This window comes from Molothrus aeneus, chromosome 5, assembly GCF_037042795.1.
Source record: "Molothrus aeneus isolate 106 chromosome 5, BPBGC_Maene_1.0, whole genome shotgun sequence".
Taxonomy (NCBI): domain Eukaryota; kingdom Metazoa; phylum Chordata; class Aves; order Passeriformes; family Icteridae; genus Molothrus; species Molothrus aeneus.
This window is the reverse complement of record NC_089650.1, coordinates 13,219,930-13,235,290: the sequence shown is the minus strand read 5'-3', so window position 1 is coordinate 13,235,290 and position 15,361 is coordinate 13,219,930. Positions and strand designations below refer to the sequence as shown.

General features: G+C 39.7%; 1 protein-coding gene across 3 annotated transcripts in view; it reads left to right on the top strand.

The window, feature by feature from the left end:
- The window catches only part of DGKI (diacylglycerol kinase iota), a 200,996-nt gene that overhangs the window by 71,900 nt on the left and 113,735 nt on the right, over nt 1–15,361 (top strand). For 2 of the 3 annotated variants that reach the window (XM_066549925.1, XM_066549927.1), the window contains exons 2-3: nt 4,242–4,350; nt 13,967–14,062. In XM_066549925.1, coding sequence (XP_066406022.1) covers nt 4,242–4,350; nt 13,967–14,062 — 205 coding nt within the window. Of the gene's footprint in view, nt 1–4,241; nt 4,351–13,966; nt 14,063–15,361 lie in introns of those variants that run through there. The other variant, XM_066549926.1, reaches the window with a different exon arrangement.

Genomic DNA, 15,361 nt, shown 5'->3' with positions numbered 1-15,361 from the left:
TGCTGTGGAGACCAAGACTATAAATGGATTCAGGGAAGGACCAACACATTCCTAGAGTAAAAAGCCATTACAGGCTATTAAGTGCAAAGGTCTGGAAGCAGCCTCCAGCTCAGGAAGTCCTTAAACTACTGATTACTGGAAACTGTGACTGGAGTATATCAGGGGAAGGATCAACCAATTTGTGCCAGTCCTTCTCTAAACACCTGCTACTGGCTACTGTCAGGAATGGGTTGGTGCACCAGACAGATTATTTAATTTGGCTGAAGTTGGCTCCTTTCACAGCAAATCAAAAAAAAAAATCTGGGAATTGATGTTTCAGTAAAATAATCACCGCCCAGTAGTTAGCTAAAAATGAGGAAAATACGTGCCCAGAAGGCAAGCTGGGAACAATGGGTTTCAGGGTCCTGGTACAGTCAGCAGAGATGCATGGGGAAAACTTAAATAATGCCAGAGATTAGCCAGTACATTTTGTTTACAACATTCATAAGCACCAAATTGCAGGAATGAAAGCCACCTCCAAATAAACACAGGAACGTATAATTTGTTCATAAAGCATACAGGTGCTGTCTGGCCTTGTACAGGACTTTTAGAGCTATAGTTGGCAAAGCTGAAGGCTGGCAGGTGTACAGTTTACCCACATTGAATATTCAAAGAAATTCAGGGCTATTGTAACTTAAACATCATTATACAAATGATTGTCCCTTTCTCTGTAAATTTCTAGGTAAAAACATCTTTCCTGGCAGACATCCTAGGCGTAGGATCTGTGGGAGCCAGTCTCTCTGCATTTTTATATTCTTTCAACTTTGCAGCCGAGAGACTACCCCAATGGTAATGCTCATATACAAAGGAGGATGATAACCCCAGCCTTGGAAAGGCAGTCATTCCAACACCAGTGACAACTAAATTGACAGTCAAAGCTGTTAACCACATGCAACAGTCACTTACTCTTTCCATTCCAAATAGCATTTTTACTAGCACTTAAGTAAGTTGCATACTATTGACTAATTGTTGTGCTCTTTGAAGGTTCAGGTAAAATTGTTCAGCCTAAGGAACTCATTGGAGGATATTTATATGCCTTCAGTGGAAAAAAATGCTCAATAAAGCCAAAGGCTGGGATATAAGCTCGAATCTCCCCTGATCAAATATGTATCCTTTGATCTAATAAGTAGGTTGAGTCTCGCCTGACTTTCCAGCAAAATGCAAATGTAATGCTTTTAAAAAATAAAAAAGTCAGTGTACTTGAATGTCTGATTCTTTTGGTTTTCAAGACAGTTAAAGAATTTCCTCAGTTGTATCAGCTGTGGAATTAGTATCAGATATTTTTGTTAGTTGTGTATTTAGTGACATAGGCATTTATGTGTACCCATGCCTGTTCTCAGCGATGGTGTGTTAGCTAAGTCTAACACTTAATGAGATCTACTACAAATAACTGATTACTGGATGTGAAAAAGCAGTTATCAAAATACAGCTTATTATTTATGATGAAATATTTCTTAGCTGTTGGCTACTACATCAGCAACTGGGCTGGTTGTGCCCATTTTAGCAAAGTTGTGCTCTTCAGAGTCTGAAGAATGGAAAATGTGATGAGACCACAGATTCACGTTTTCTGTCTGTCTCTTATCAGGGAGCAGTGATTACTTCTATGGGAAAGGCTGACTGTCAAGCCTGTGTTTTCATTCATGCACTCAGTACAGTGGAGATGAAATTTCTGGGAAAGATAACTAAAAGCCAGTCGTGTTACCTTGGCATTGGAAAAGTGCCAGGTGGTGTAATTTGTCAGAGTAATATGAGATATGTTCACCTGGATACTCAGCATCTGCTCTGCTATCAGATTCATGCTACCTTCCCTTTCCCCCCTTTTTCTGTCTCTTGTCTGTCTGTCTACATTTATTAGAAGGCCATGTGTTTGCTCTTTAGCTTGCCCTCCTTTTTTAATGGAAAGACTTCTGCAGTGCATACAGTGTGCTTTGACACTTGGTCTCTCTTCACTCTGAGAGAAAATTCTGACAAGAAACTGCAAAAGTAGGCATTTTTTAGCTTGTTCCTGGGCCTAAGGGTCACTTCTAGCTGGTTCATGCAAGTGTGCAATGCCTGAGATAATTTTAAGGCTTTTATGTTAAAACGCACCAGGAAAAAAAAAGGCATTATTGTCATGCCTGTGTTTTGTATATGTGTACTTTCTAGACAAACCATAAGTCCAAATTGGCATGCAGAGGAAGGGCAGGCTGTTGGCACAAGACCGTGCCAGGTCTCCCCCAAAAAGGCTCATCAGCCTCAGCTTCCTCTTAAAGAAATGTGGGCCAAGTCTCAGGTTCTCCTGTGGGAGGTTCGCACGTCTCTAATTCTGACTTGAAATAGTATCTGAGGCTTGGTGCTGAGATGTCTGCAAGCACTCGTTACACATATTTACCTTCCTCTGTTGTGAGGACAGGCCTAAGTAGGTTTGCTTTACCTCTGTCAGTGATGCAGAGTGGAAAAAGTGATACTGCCCTCTTTCCACCCAAATAAACGAAGATGTTATGAACCACAAATAGACACAAGAATGTACTCCTGTGTTTAGGAAGCCTGAATAACTAATTGAAATAGAAGACAGTGTGGAAAGAAACTGCCAAATATTGGGAAGTTTTCTTGAAAAATATATTTAAAAACCATTTCTTTAGTTTCTTGTAACTTATTTCTCTAAGGCTTTATTCCAGTTATTGAGATGTGTAGCTTATGTTGTGCTTATATATTTGGCATAAAATCTTTCTTGCTAAATTGTTCCCTCCTGATATATTGCCAGATGGTAAAAGTGTTTTTCTTGGGCTTCTTCCCCTTTTTTATCAAATACAAAATATTTTGGGAAGAAAAACCCCTTAACGTCCAAGTCTTGCCCACATTAAGTAGAAGGAGGGTATTGGATGATCAGAGACTGATGTTAATGTTTTGAGTTGTTCATGATGCCCACAAGAAAGGGGGTTTAAGAGATGCTGCTTCAGTTCCATTGATTTTTCCAGACATGCACTGTGAGCAGTGAGGCTTCCAAGCTCCTTTACTGCAGATATATATGGCACTGTATATTTTCAGGACAATGAAAAGATTTATTTAGCATATGGCTGACCTGGATTGTCTCCACTGGCTCGATTGACCTTTATTGCCTTGGGACAGTGGTAAGATTAGGAGATGCTATAAATAGCTGCAGCACTGTGGGAGCGGTATCACAAAAATGCACTTTACACAAACAGCCTGTCATTTTACTTTGTGGAGGATGTGTGTGTTTGGCTTACAAAGGGAGATATCTCTGAGATGATATTTGTCCTCTTCTGAATCACTGCAGCTGAAGCTGTGAGATTATTTTGGCCACTACCATCGGGTTCTAATACATACAATGCAATAGTGTTGGAGAGCTGTAGGAAATAGATTGTTTAGGTGCAGCTGAGCTTTTTATTGGCAGCATTCTGTGCTTTCACCTGAGGGCTCACTGGTGAGGCAGCTCTGTCAGGGCTGGGTGTCTGAAGGGAGACAGGCAGGGAGGATGTCCCCTCAGCACTGTGGAGGCAGCTTCAGGAGTGTTTCTGACCACCACCTATGACTTCTAAGCTAGGTCACATCAGTGCCTCAAGAGCTGTAAAAATTACTTTGGGCCAGAAAGATAGAACTGAAATAGAAATTTAAGTGGAAAGAAGCTGTAATTCCATGAGGGATTCTGATATGATCAAAGAAGGTTGCAGTTTATGACTTCGCTTTGTGGTGGTTGTCCCCATGTCTTGTTTTCTGTAGTCGGATGCTGAATGGATGACTTTTTCCAGCATATAAGCCAAGTAAAAGCAAAAAGGGTTTGATTCTTTGTATAAACTCATATTTTGTCTCTCCTATGAATGGTATTTGGAATTATGCATAAATTGATTCGACAGATTGAGTTGGTGTGTAAGGAATAGGTGAAATGCATAAGGACTCCACTAACATTGGCAAACATAACCACAGACAGTCCACTGGATTTGATATTTCAGCTTAGTGCCAGCTGAGTAACTGATCTCCATTAAACAGTAATTTCCAGTGATCAGGTTTGCTTTATTCTTTTCCTGAACTGCTTTAGCAGGAGATGGTATTCAAGCACCATTTCACTGAAGCTGAAATGAAATGCGTGGCTGCCTCTTCTGATTTCTGGAGAAGGCTGGGGAGGATGTTGGGTAGTTATGTTGGAGAGATATATTTGTTATATATACACTCAATTTATTTGTCTTTTTCTTTTCAATTTGCAGGAAAGCAATCTCCAGGTCAGGCCTCCAGCACTTGGCTCCTGTGCATACCCTCAACATTCCAGTCACCAATGGACCTGTGAAGGAACCAAGAGCGGCCTTAGAGTGGACTGTAGGTGTTTGGTTTCTTGGCAGTTAATTTGAGCAGTATTTCTAGTTGTTGTTGCTCTCTCCATCCTTAAACCAACATAAGACATCCTGTTGCTATCAGAATTAGTGCTAGTTATTAGGAATATGCTTCTATAAAGAGCTGAAGCATGAGGCAGAGACAGGACAACTTGTGGGGACTTGAGCAAAAAAGGACAGATTTTCCAGCTTGGAAGCTGGTTACATTTTCCCACCTCCTTCTTGACAAGTGTTGATCTAATTTCAGCACAGCAGGGTATTGTGCGTCTGTTTGATGGGCCAAAACTTAAGGCTGAAGACACACATCAAGTTGTCTGCATCTGCAGAGTAGGTAACTGAAATCTTTGGTCACAGCTCTTTGTAGCTATGATTAGATTTCTTCTGAGCCCAAGCTAGTGTGTAGACATGGAGACCATGTTTCCACCCCTTGTCTTGCTCTATATTTTTCTGGGCTGAACCACTCTAGGGCTGGCCAAAAGTTAAACCAGATTGTTGAGGGCATTGTGCAAATCTCTTTTAAACACTGGCAAGCATGGGGCATCAACCACCTCTCTAGGAAGACTGTTCCAGGGTTTGGCCACCCTCTCTGTGTTTACTACTGCAAGTCTGTACCTCCCCTGAACCATCCCCACATACCTTCCATGTGGTTATGCACTGGTAAGAGCTAAAAAGATGAGCATAAGCCAGCAGGTCTCACAAATGTCTCAAAGCAAAGCATACAGAAGATTTTACACTTGGCTATTGGTAAAGAGGTTGATACATTGCATTATCAAGGCACCAGCCACCCAAGCAGCTTTTAGTTGAAGATAACTTCTGTTTTGATGAATATGGCTTATGTTTATCTTTGTTCTCTATATCAAAACAGAATTGATTTTTAGATTGCCTGCTGTTCTTGAACTCCAGACATTGCACTCAGAGTTTAAAGGGAAATTTTGCAGGCTGTGTTGCAGGAAGCTGGATTAGATTCACTATGAGGGTCTGCAGTTTGAAAGCTTGCAGAGAATCCTCTTGGAAGTGTTTTGGAGAATACCTTGTTCCTTCATTCCAGCAAACCCAGGTGCTGATTCAGCTAGCCAGTAAAAATGCCTGTTGTGAATCATCACTGCTGTTCAGTAGAAATCTGAAGGATCAGTCACATAAGTGAAGGGTTAAGCACATCAGCTAAATCAAATGCCTTTGAAAACTGTACTTAGAAAAAGCAACAGCAACAATCCCAACAAAAAAGGCCCCTGAACCCCAAGTCCAACAACCACAGCTTGCCCTTCCTCAGCCAATTGTCTGCTACTCCTTTACCAGGGTGATCCATGATCCAATGATGACTTGGATCATGGATCACCCTGGTAAAGGAGTAGCAGACATTCACTCCTTTGACCTCATGTGATCCCTACACATAAATACTGCAGGAGTTGCTATAAATTGGTAAACATTGGTTAAATATTTAGGGTTTTAATTGTGTGTAGTTTTTTTGTGGTTTGCTTCCATGGTTATGGTTTAGATTTTTGGTCAGTTTAATTTCTTAGCTGTTTGCAGCCTTTCAGACTGCTTTACTTCACACTTTGATTGGAGAAGGGAGGAAACTTTTTGTCATGTGGGGAGAAGGACATGATGGTGAGTGGAAGACATCTGTGATGGGGAGGAGACTGAACTGACCACCTGTAGTGACTGATAAAAGAGAAAAAGGTATTTCTCAAATCTGAGGTATGATTGAAGTAAGGTTTGGACATGTGGGGAGGTTGAAGTGGACCAAAGGTTTTTAATATGTAGTGAATTTCAACAAAGAAAACCCCCCCAAGTTTTAAATTAAGTCCAGAGGTATATTTGGTAGAGTGAAACGATATTTCAATTGATGTGTCAGAGCCAGACAAGAAATTTTTGTGTTTAATCACTGGAAGGCAGCATTGATCAGTGTGTGTTGCAGCCTCATATACATCATCCTCCTCTTCACTATTTCTGAGGATCATTCTCTGAGGACACATGATGGGAGATCTTTCCAAAGTCTAAATGACATGAGCATAAATTGTCTCTTGATTTAAAAGGGAGGAAATATTTTCTACCACAGTCTTCACAGTAATAACTGGAAAGAATTCCCTGGCCATTGTCTCCATTTTTGAGAACTCCTTTCAGGTGATTTGCCATTATCAGATGGACCTGTGAACAGGGCACTGAGTCAAAGAGTGGCATCCCATTCTCTGCTCTGTCACTTACCTTGTGAGTGAGCTCAGAGGATTTGTTTTTCCTCTCAGTACATCAGCCTCTCTACAGTAAAACAGAAGTGATGATTCTCATGTCCCCTAAGACTTTTTGCACTAAACTCCCCAGTATTCTTTACTATTGTTGTTGCTACTGTCTCTCTTCCCTGAAGTTTCTTTTTCCTAAAATACTTACAAATGTCCAGTTTCATCACATTTCTTACACTTAATTCAAGTTAACTTGTAGCTTTGCTGTATAATTTAAGGTTCTCTTTTCACACCAGGGCCATACAGAATACAGTGTGTGGAGTAGGTGTTATAATAACCAGAGGGGAGTGCTGGGGATGCCTTACTAAAAAGGAATTGACCTAAATGGCTGCCCCTGGGATATGTTTATGCCTATCCCTTTCTCCCCCACACCTTCATTTCAGACATCACTCCCAAGTGTTAAATAATAAAGCAGGTAATTCTAGCCCAGATTCTCAAGTGAGTACACACTGAGCCACCCAATACAATGCCTGTGTACCTTTGAGAATCCAGGTCTTTGTGTATTTTTCTGTTGCCTTTTTCTACCAAGGATTATAACCATAAGCTTGTACACAAAGTCTTCCTGTAATTTTCTTTTAACTACTGCCTCCTAGCTCTTGCTTTCTATGGTGCCTACAAAACTGACAGCCACTAGAATAGTGGAGCGCTGAACATCCCCAAATCTCCTTCTTTTTTTTTCTGTTAATGCTCATTTCGTTCCTTCTCCCAAGACAACAAGACTCTGAATCTTTCCCCCACTTCTTAAGAGGCACTTAAAAGTATTCAGTTTCCATTATTGGAGGTCAATGAAAAAACTTGACTGATCTATGCTTTGTGCTCTGTGAATGCACAATTGGAGTTCTCTGGGCACAAGTTGAATGTTTTTAGAGGAGAAATATTACAATTTATACCATAAGTTATGTGTATAAAGTACAAAGCCAGAAATCTTTTGGGTCTTAACAAGAACAGAAAACTGTGTGTCATAGTAAAAGTTGAAAAATGGCATTTGGCAATATGTGGAAGAAGGCTTAGGTCAGGAGGATTGTACAAGGCACTACCCGATGTCACACGGATGGAGTACGGAAAGCCAGATCTCATCTAGTGTAGAATCTTAGAGGAACAGGAAAGGTAACAGGAATAGTTTCTGTAGGCAAATCAACAGTGATAGGAAGAGCAGGAAATAGGGCAGAGAACATGGTGACAAAGGACATGGAAAACCTGAATTACTCAGTCCCTTTTTTTTTTTTTTTTACCTCCATTTTTGCTGGTAAGACCTGCCTTCAGCAATCCCAGGTCACTGATAGCAGGGTCTGAAAGAAGGAAGATCTACTTTTGTGGAGGGTGATCAGGTTAGGGAATACTTAGACTGAACACACAGAGGTCTGTGGGACCTGATGGGTTGCACATAAAGGTGCTGAGGGAGCTGGCTGACATCACTGCTAGGACAGTCTGGTGTCTTTGAATGGTCATGATGGTCAGAGAATGTTCCTGAGGACAGCAGTGAAACAAATGTCCATTCTGCCTTCAAGAAGGATTAGGAGTATCCAGGGAATGCCAGGCTAATCAGTCTTACCCTGATTTCTGTGAAGGTTATGGAGCAAATCCTTCTGGAAGTAATTTCCAAAAATATTAAGAAGTGACTGAGAGTATTCAGCATTGATTTATGGAGGGGAGATTGTGCCTGACCAGCCTAACACATTAAATAAGTGGCTTGGTGGATGAGGGGAGACCATTGTGTTGACTTTTGCAAGCATTTTGACACCATCTTCCATAGCATCCTTGTAGATAAACTGATTGGGTTATGGGCTAGACAAATGGACATGAAGTGACCTATATCAGTGAGGCATTTAAAATTAGTAAATGTGACTTTTAAAGGAGTCTGTTGCATTATATTCTGTGCCTTTTTGACACTAGTCAGTAGTTCTGTCTGCTTACTTTCATGGACAGCAAGTGTTGGGAAGTGCCTAATGATGTTAATGATGTACTAAAGCTTGGATTATTCTTGTATGTGTTAATACAGTAGCACATGTTTTACATATGATGAAACATTTCCCTCATTCTAGATAAATTTATTTCTTTTCCCCATTAATGGTTTGGCTTCTCTATCATAACTTCCTAAAAGCTATACTAACTTTTTCACTGAAGGATGGACTTCTCTTCCATTAGAGGGTCTTCAAGGCTAAGTTTTGTAATTGGGAATTAAGCATTCAGTTGAAGAGATGTTTATATTTATATGCTCTCATGACAAAAGGAGAATCCCAGGGTGTATTCCATTAGTCACATAAAAAGATGAAGAGGTGATAGGAATTCTAGTTCAAATTATGCAGTGATGAATGGAAGCCCTATGCGTATTTAAAAATTGCTGAATTTTTGTGTGCAGTTGACACTTGAAGTGCTGTGTTCTGGATCTGTAGTTCTGCTTTACTGCTTCTTTTTCGTGAAGGTTTGAGATTTAATATTCTTTCCAGAGAGCTCTAAAGAGAAAAGAAGTCTGTCATATTTCAGAATGGTGGCCATATATTTGTATTTTTCCGGTGGTGTAGAGGATGCAGTGATTTTGCAGAAGGTGCCCACCTAGAAAATGTGTATTTTTTTCTTGTTGCTGCAGTGCAACTGTTATCAGCCAAAGTAGTGGTTCATGAGGACATAGGGAATCATCATTTCTGTTGATAGCATCTGAACATTGCTGCTCCATAAAGACAAATGTTGTCATTCTGCTTCTGTATACAGGTGATCTCTCAGCTGAGGCTTAGGGGGATCTCAAAAGGCAATTGATGCAGAGATGTTGGAAAGCATGGTGGGGGAAAGGAGAAACCTATCCCTATGCTGTTTTATTTTGCTCTATGTCCACATATTACACTTGCAATAATTTAAGAATAGGTGACCTCGACATGAAAAATATTCCCAAATTAAAATGTGCTAATATGGAGTTACAACTGAGAATATATATCAGCAGAAAAATATTTGAGGCACTGTTCCTGTCTGCAACACACATATTGCAAACTCTGAAATTTCAGAGTTAAGGGTGAAACATAATCCAAACGTGACAGAAAGATATTTGGGAAAGGGACATCCAAACATTTTTTTTTTCCTCCTCAATAGTTATTTCATAAAGAAAGGGCCAAAACTAATAATTTTTGCGTACAAATAGATTTAACTAAGTTTGGATTGATGACCACTGATTTTACACTAATCACAAGTATCACCCAAATGCATATTTGCAAGAATATTCTTCTCTCTTGCTAGAGTGTTAACAAAGGGAAAATTTTCTTACTGATTTATTGTAGAGATTTTTCTTAAATTTTTTTTTTCAGAATGTCAGTCATAGCAAGGACTGGAGGAGAGTTTCATTCCTCCTGTTACAATTGAAGTTACAGCTCTTTTGAACTAGAAGATTGGGCTGAGTGGTTTATTTGTTTGGCTGAATAAGTATGGCTGCTTCACATGGCAAATTAAAACAGCCAGGTTTATCTTCATTGCTTTTGAAACCATGCTGACTGCAGTCTGAAGAACAGTGAGGTATGGAGATAGTGGTGGGTGTTAGTAAAATGGCAACTCTTGCTCTGTCATTTACTATGCTGGAGAGCTTGAAGAAATCTAGTTCAGTCAGTGAAATGTGCACAGCAAGTCATGAACACATACATACAATTACATGGCTACCAAATCCTGGTTCTTGAATTCTTACTTCTCTTCCACTTCAGGGGGGATTGTGTGTGGTATTTGTTTTGTATGCAAGGAATGTTTGCTCTACTGGAATTATTTTTGTTTGCTATTAAGGTGGTAATGGATCAGGAGCAATCAAATGGGAAGTCTCCACCTGGGAGATGGAGAGATATTGAGATGGTGTGTCCCCTGTGAGCCAGGCTGCCAGAAAAGCTCTGCTGCCTCTGCTTCACTGAGCAGGGGCTCTTTTTCTTCCCAGGACACTTGTGAAGGCTGGGAAGCTGGAGAGGAGAGAGAGTTCACAGTTTTCCTTATTAGGCCACAGTCATTGCTGTTTTATCCACAATGATGGACAGCATCCATTTTCCACATAGCAAGTCAGAGCAAAACGTGTCAGCCCAAAAGTGTGTTTTGATGGGTCAGCTGAGGAGACACCAAAAGCAGCAGTCCCACTGAAGCCATCTTTAACCCACCACTCTCTGTGTCAGATCCAAAGTTATGTGGTCACAGGGTGAGTCATTTTGTCTAGCTGATTTGGTGGATAAGATATTGTATTTGCTGGGTCCCCCATGGCAGGAAGGAATGATGAATCTGACTCCGTGTTCTCAGAAGGCTAATTTATTATTTTATGATACTATATTATACTAAAGAATACTAAACTGAAGAATACAGAAAGGATACTTACTGAATGTTAACAAGAAAATAATGAAAACTTGTGACTCTCTCCAGAGTCCTGATGCAGCTTGGCCCCAGTTGGCCAATGAGTGAAAGCAACTCACACCAGAATCCAATGAAACAATGACCTGTTGGATAAACAGTCTCCAAACACATTCCAGAGGGGCAAAACACAGGAGAAGCAAATCAGATAATTACTGTTTTCCTTTTTTTCTGAGGCTTCTCAGTTTTCCAGGAGAAAAATTCTGGGTGAAGGGATTTTTCCAGAAAATGTGAATGCCACAATAAGATAGCTAGTTTTTTTTCCATTAGCTGAACTGATTTTATGTGTAGTTTTACAGCCACAGATTCAACATGAGGAAAGTGGCAAGAGCATGAGACTGGAGTCTGTCTTCAGGGACAGAAAGAGAACAGCTGCTTCTTTAAAAGCCATTAAACCTAAAGCCAACATAAAGACATCAAGTACAAAATAAAGCAAACTGGCAAAGTTTTAATGGAAAAAGAAAAGGCTATGTCAAAATATACAAGTGATGACAGAACCTTTACTGTGGTTTAGCTTTGTGTTAAACAGGATATCATCCTAGAGGTGATAGGAGCTTATTCCAGGGACCTCTGTCAGCGTCTGTGTTGGTCAGTGGTGATGAGTGCCCTTTTGTCCAGCATGTTGTGGAATATTGTCTGTAAATTTTGGAGTAGAAAATACTGCCTTATTTGAAGTTAAAATTCTTTATAGAAATGTATTGAATTTTTCAAAATTTTCTGTCAGAAGTGAATAAAAAATTGGCTTACAAAAGGTCACAGCACTTCCTTTGACTATATCATGATTTTCATAAGTGGCAAGAGAATATCTCATCATACAAATTACAGAGCCTTGTAAAATTTAAAACAGTAAAGTTAAAAAAATTCCCTTTGATCTTATTGAGAAAAATTAACTGAGAAGGAAAGATTTTTGAGGGAGGGCATTTCATCTTGGGCAGTTTGATCTTTTTGCTCTGATTCAGGATGAAAGATTTTCCAAAAGTCCATTTGCTGGAATTGAAATTGAGAGTTTTCACATGCAGTGCTGTGAAATTTTCTGTGGCTGCAGGTGTCTGGAGGTGTGCCACTCATACCAGATCAGGTTATTTACATTTTTATTGCCTAGTTGTATTAGAACTCTATAATAACGTGAACTTGAAGGTCGTCCTTGTAGACTACTAACTAATTTTATTTACATGGTGATGTAAAGTAAAGACAAGTAAATCTCTGATATAATCTGGAACAATAGAGAACAAACAGTCCAAACCAGGTTATGGAAATAGGCCACTTTATCTTTAGAAATCCTGATGGCAAATTATGTGGACCTGGTCCAAATGGAGGGGTAGTTAATCTATTTTTTAATATGATTTTTTTATTCCTTGTTAAAAATTCTGTCCCTGAGCTGTGTGCTTTCTTTTTTAGCTTTCAGAGTTAGTCTTTGCTAAGAATTTTTTATATCCTATGAGATTTTCCTCTGGGTTATAATGTTGACACTGTTTTGTCAGCAGAGAATCTGCTTATGTCAAGCACTCTTTGGTGAGCTTGTATTCTGCTACTGAAGACAAAATAGCTGCAATATAAGGACACACATGAGGGACAGAGTTTACAATCTGAATAATGTACCCCTTAAGAAGGGCTTGAAAAATTTCTTAAGCTAGTGCAAGTTCTTAGAAATTATTTTGAATTATAAATTGTTGAAAATCCTTACTCAAACTATTGTGCTCTGGGAATTAGAACACTTCTGATGAAGTTAAAGACCTGCAGACAAGTAGACCTCTCACCAAAAAACAGCCAGTATTGGGTCTTGTCCTCTAGTTTTACTGGAAGAGAACACCATGGTTGGGGTAGGCACCACGTGCACTCTTGCCTAGTCCTGGCTGTTGTGGATGCACTCCAGAAGGAAAAGGATTTCGCTACTTGTGCTTTTCTGCATTACCTAGGAAATCAGCATATCAAGAGAAGCTATCTCATTTTATCACTTTGAAACTGATAGTGGTATTTTAAATAAATTATTTTCTCCAAGATGGCTATTTCGGAGCATCCTGCTGTCGGACGCCATCTGTTTGGTGAGCATCATCATTTCTGACTTCTGCAGTGTGGGAAGCAAATGTCAGACTGTCAAAGCATTTTCTATCATGCTCTAATTCTGGCTGAACAGAATTCCTGTTTATTCACTTTGCTTAAGTAGTGTACAGTAGACTTTCAGGGATTTTTAGTCACATCAGGATTACAGGCAAGTGAAACCCACTGTCTACCTACAATCAAATCTCTCTAGAACAAGAATTTGCATAGAATCAAGGTACAAATTGGGTCAAATGAGGCTGTCAAGACAAAGTTAGGTGTTATCCTATGATGTTAGTTGTTGATCACTCCGAATTGTCAGTGTGCTAGGTAGATTCTTTTTTGGAGAGCATTCTCAGACCAATGTGTTGCTCTTTCATGTATAAAGTTCAAGTCTAGTCTCTCTTGGTGGTGTAATGCTTTATTGAGGTATTCACAAAGAGAGTGTTGACCCAGCTATTTAAAGGAAAGCATTTTCCCTAGTCTAGTTTGTCCTATCATCCTAAGGGTACAGTCAGCATGTAGTTTTTTACTCCTGTGCTTGATTCTTAAATTTTTTTGTTTCTCCCATTGAAAGTTCATTTGTTGTGTCTTTGTTTCATCTCTCTGGATTTTCTTTTTCTTTAAGATTCTGTGTACATCCCATACTTATGAAATCTGAATTTCCAGTTAAACTATGCAGCATGTGGGAAGAACATCAGCAAAGTTTTACTGAAGTGTGTTCAAATTGGTGACACATCATTGTATTGTCAGCATCTTTTAAGCTGGGATGGTCAGCCAGGGTAATGCTATTGTATGCTATGGCTTTGTGTTGTAGAAAACCAAAGCAATACTTGGTGGTGTGGTAGTTGGTTTTTATTTGGCCTTTTTAAAATTTTTTTTAAATTTGTTGACTATCAGATTTTTTTCCTTGTATGCTCACATGGCTGAATTTCACAAAACAGATTAATAATGATTTCTTTTTCCCAGGAAAATGCTGTGAATGGAGAGCATCTGTGGCTAGAGACTAATGTTTCTGGGGACCTCTGCTACCTGGGGGAGGAGAGCTGCCAAGTCAAATTCTCAGTGAGTTATTTTTGGATTTCTTTTCCTTTTTCTGAGGTAACAAGCCTGGCTTCAGACTGATGCAGTGCTCAGTTGCTTGAGAGCTTGAATTGTTTGCCTGTGTTCCAAAAGGAGAGCAAAAAGGGCAAAAAGACTTCTGGTAAAGACTTGATTGCTTCAGGAAAAAAGTCCAAACCAGTTTTGATTGACCCAGATTATTTACACAGTGAGAATGTATGCAATGAACAGCTTCACTAACGTGGTACGGGAAAAAAAGGGTAGAATACTGAGGTGTTTCAGGAATATTAAAAGACACTAGTCTATTTTACATGAAAATATATGCAAATATATCACTGTTACAGCCTCTGAGAGGAGGGTCTGATCAAATTTCTGCAATTTTAATCACTGCAAGGGTTTGAACTGAATTTTCCAAACTCTTGAATGCACTCACCAGTAATGAGTGCACTCTCTTATTTGAGTGTTTACCTTCTCCTGTTTGGGAATATTCAAGGTTAGCTTTTTCCTATTGAGGCTTTTCTGCTGTCTATGGAAGCGTTTCATTGGAGTGATCTCAGATCCATGAGTATCTGTTCTTTGACTGTTGCACTTTCAGGCTATTTCAGGAGCTCTTTCTGCCTAGTGTTTCAGTTAAATTGCTTCATCAAAAGAGAAGAAAATACCCAAACCCTTCTCACTTGGGTATTTAGGAAGCTTGGGAAGAGAGTGGGGATCCTGTACTCATGTCCTTGATCTGAAACAATGCTCCAAGGGAGTATCCTAGCCCTTGGACTGAAAAGATTAAAGGGAATTCCTCTTCTCTGGGATGTTTGTGGTTACCATCTGTGGCTCTTCATGATACTGCATTTCTGCTTTTATTACCACCCTCCCCACCTTCAGAGCATTTAATTCAAAGCAAAGCATTTTGATTCACTAATCACCCCTAGTGTTCAGGGCAATGTGATCCAAAATACTTTCCATAGCACGTTTTTGTGCTTTCCATAGCACAAATTAAATATCCATCTCCTAAAAATTCTCAAGCAAATTGGGTGCATTATGGTATATAGCACTAAGGCCAAGCCTGAGGAGCCTATGCCTCCTTCAGAGTACTGAAGCAAAGTCCCAGCAACTGCTGGTTGTGTGGTAATACTCCAGGGAAGTGTCACTCTGTGTTTGCTGTGCACTTACACTGGTCCTGAGACACTGCTGGCAAAAGCTGGACACAGGATTTCTTTGGCTGAGTGGACCTTTGGTCTGATCCAGTGTGGTGGTTCTTGTGTGCTCAGTAGATTTTTGCCTTCCTAAAACTGAGCAAATTCTTCC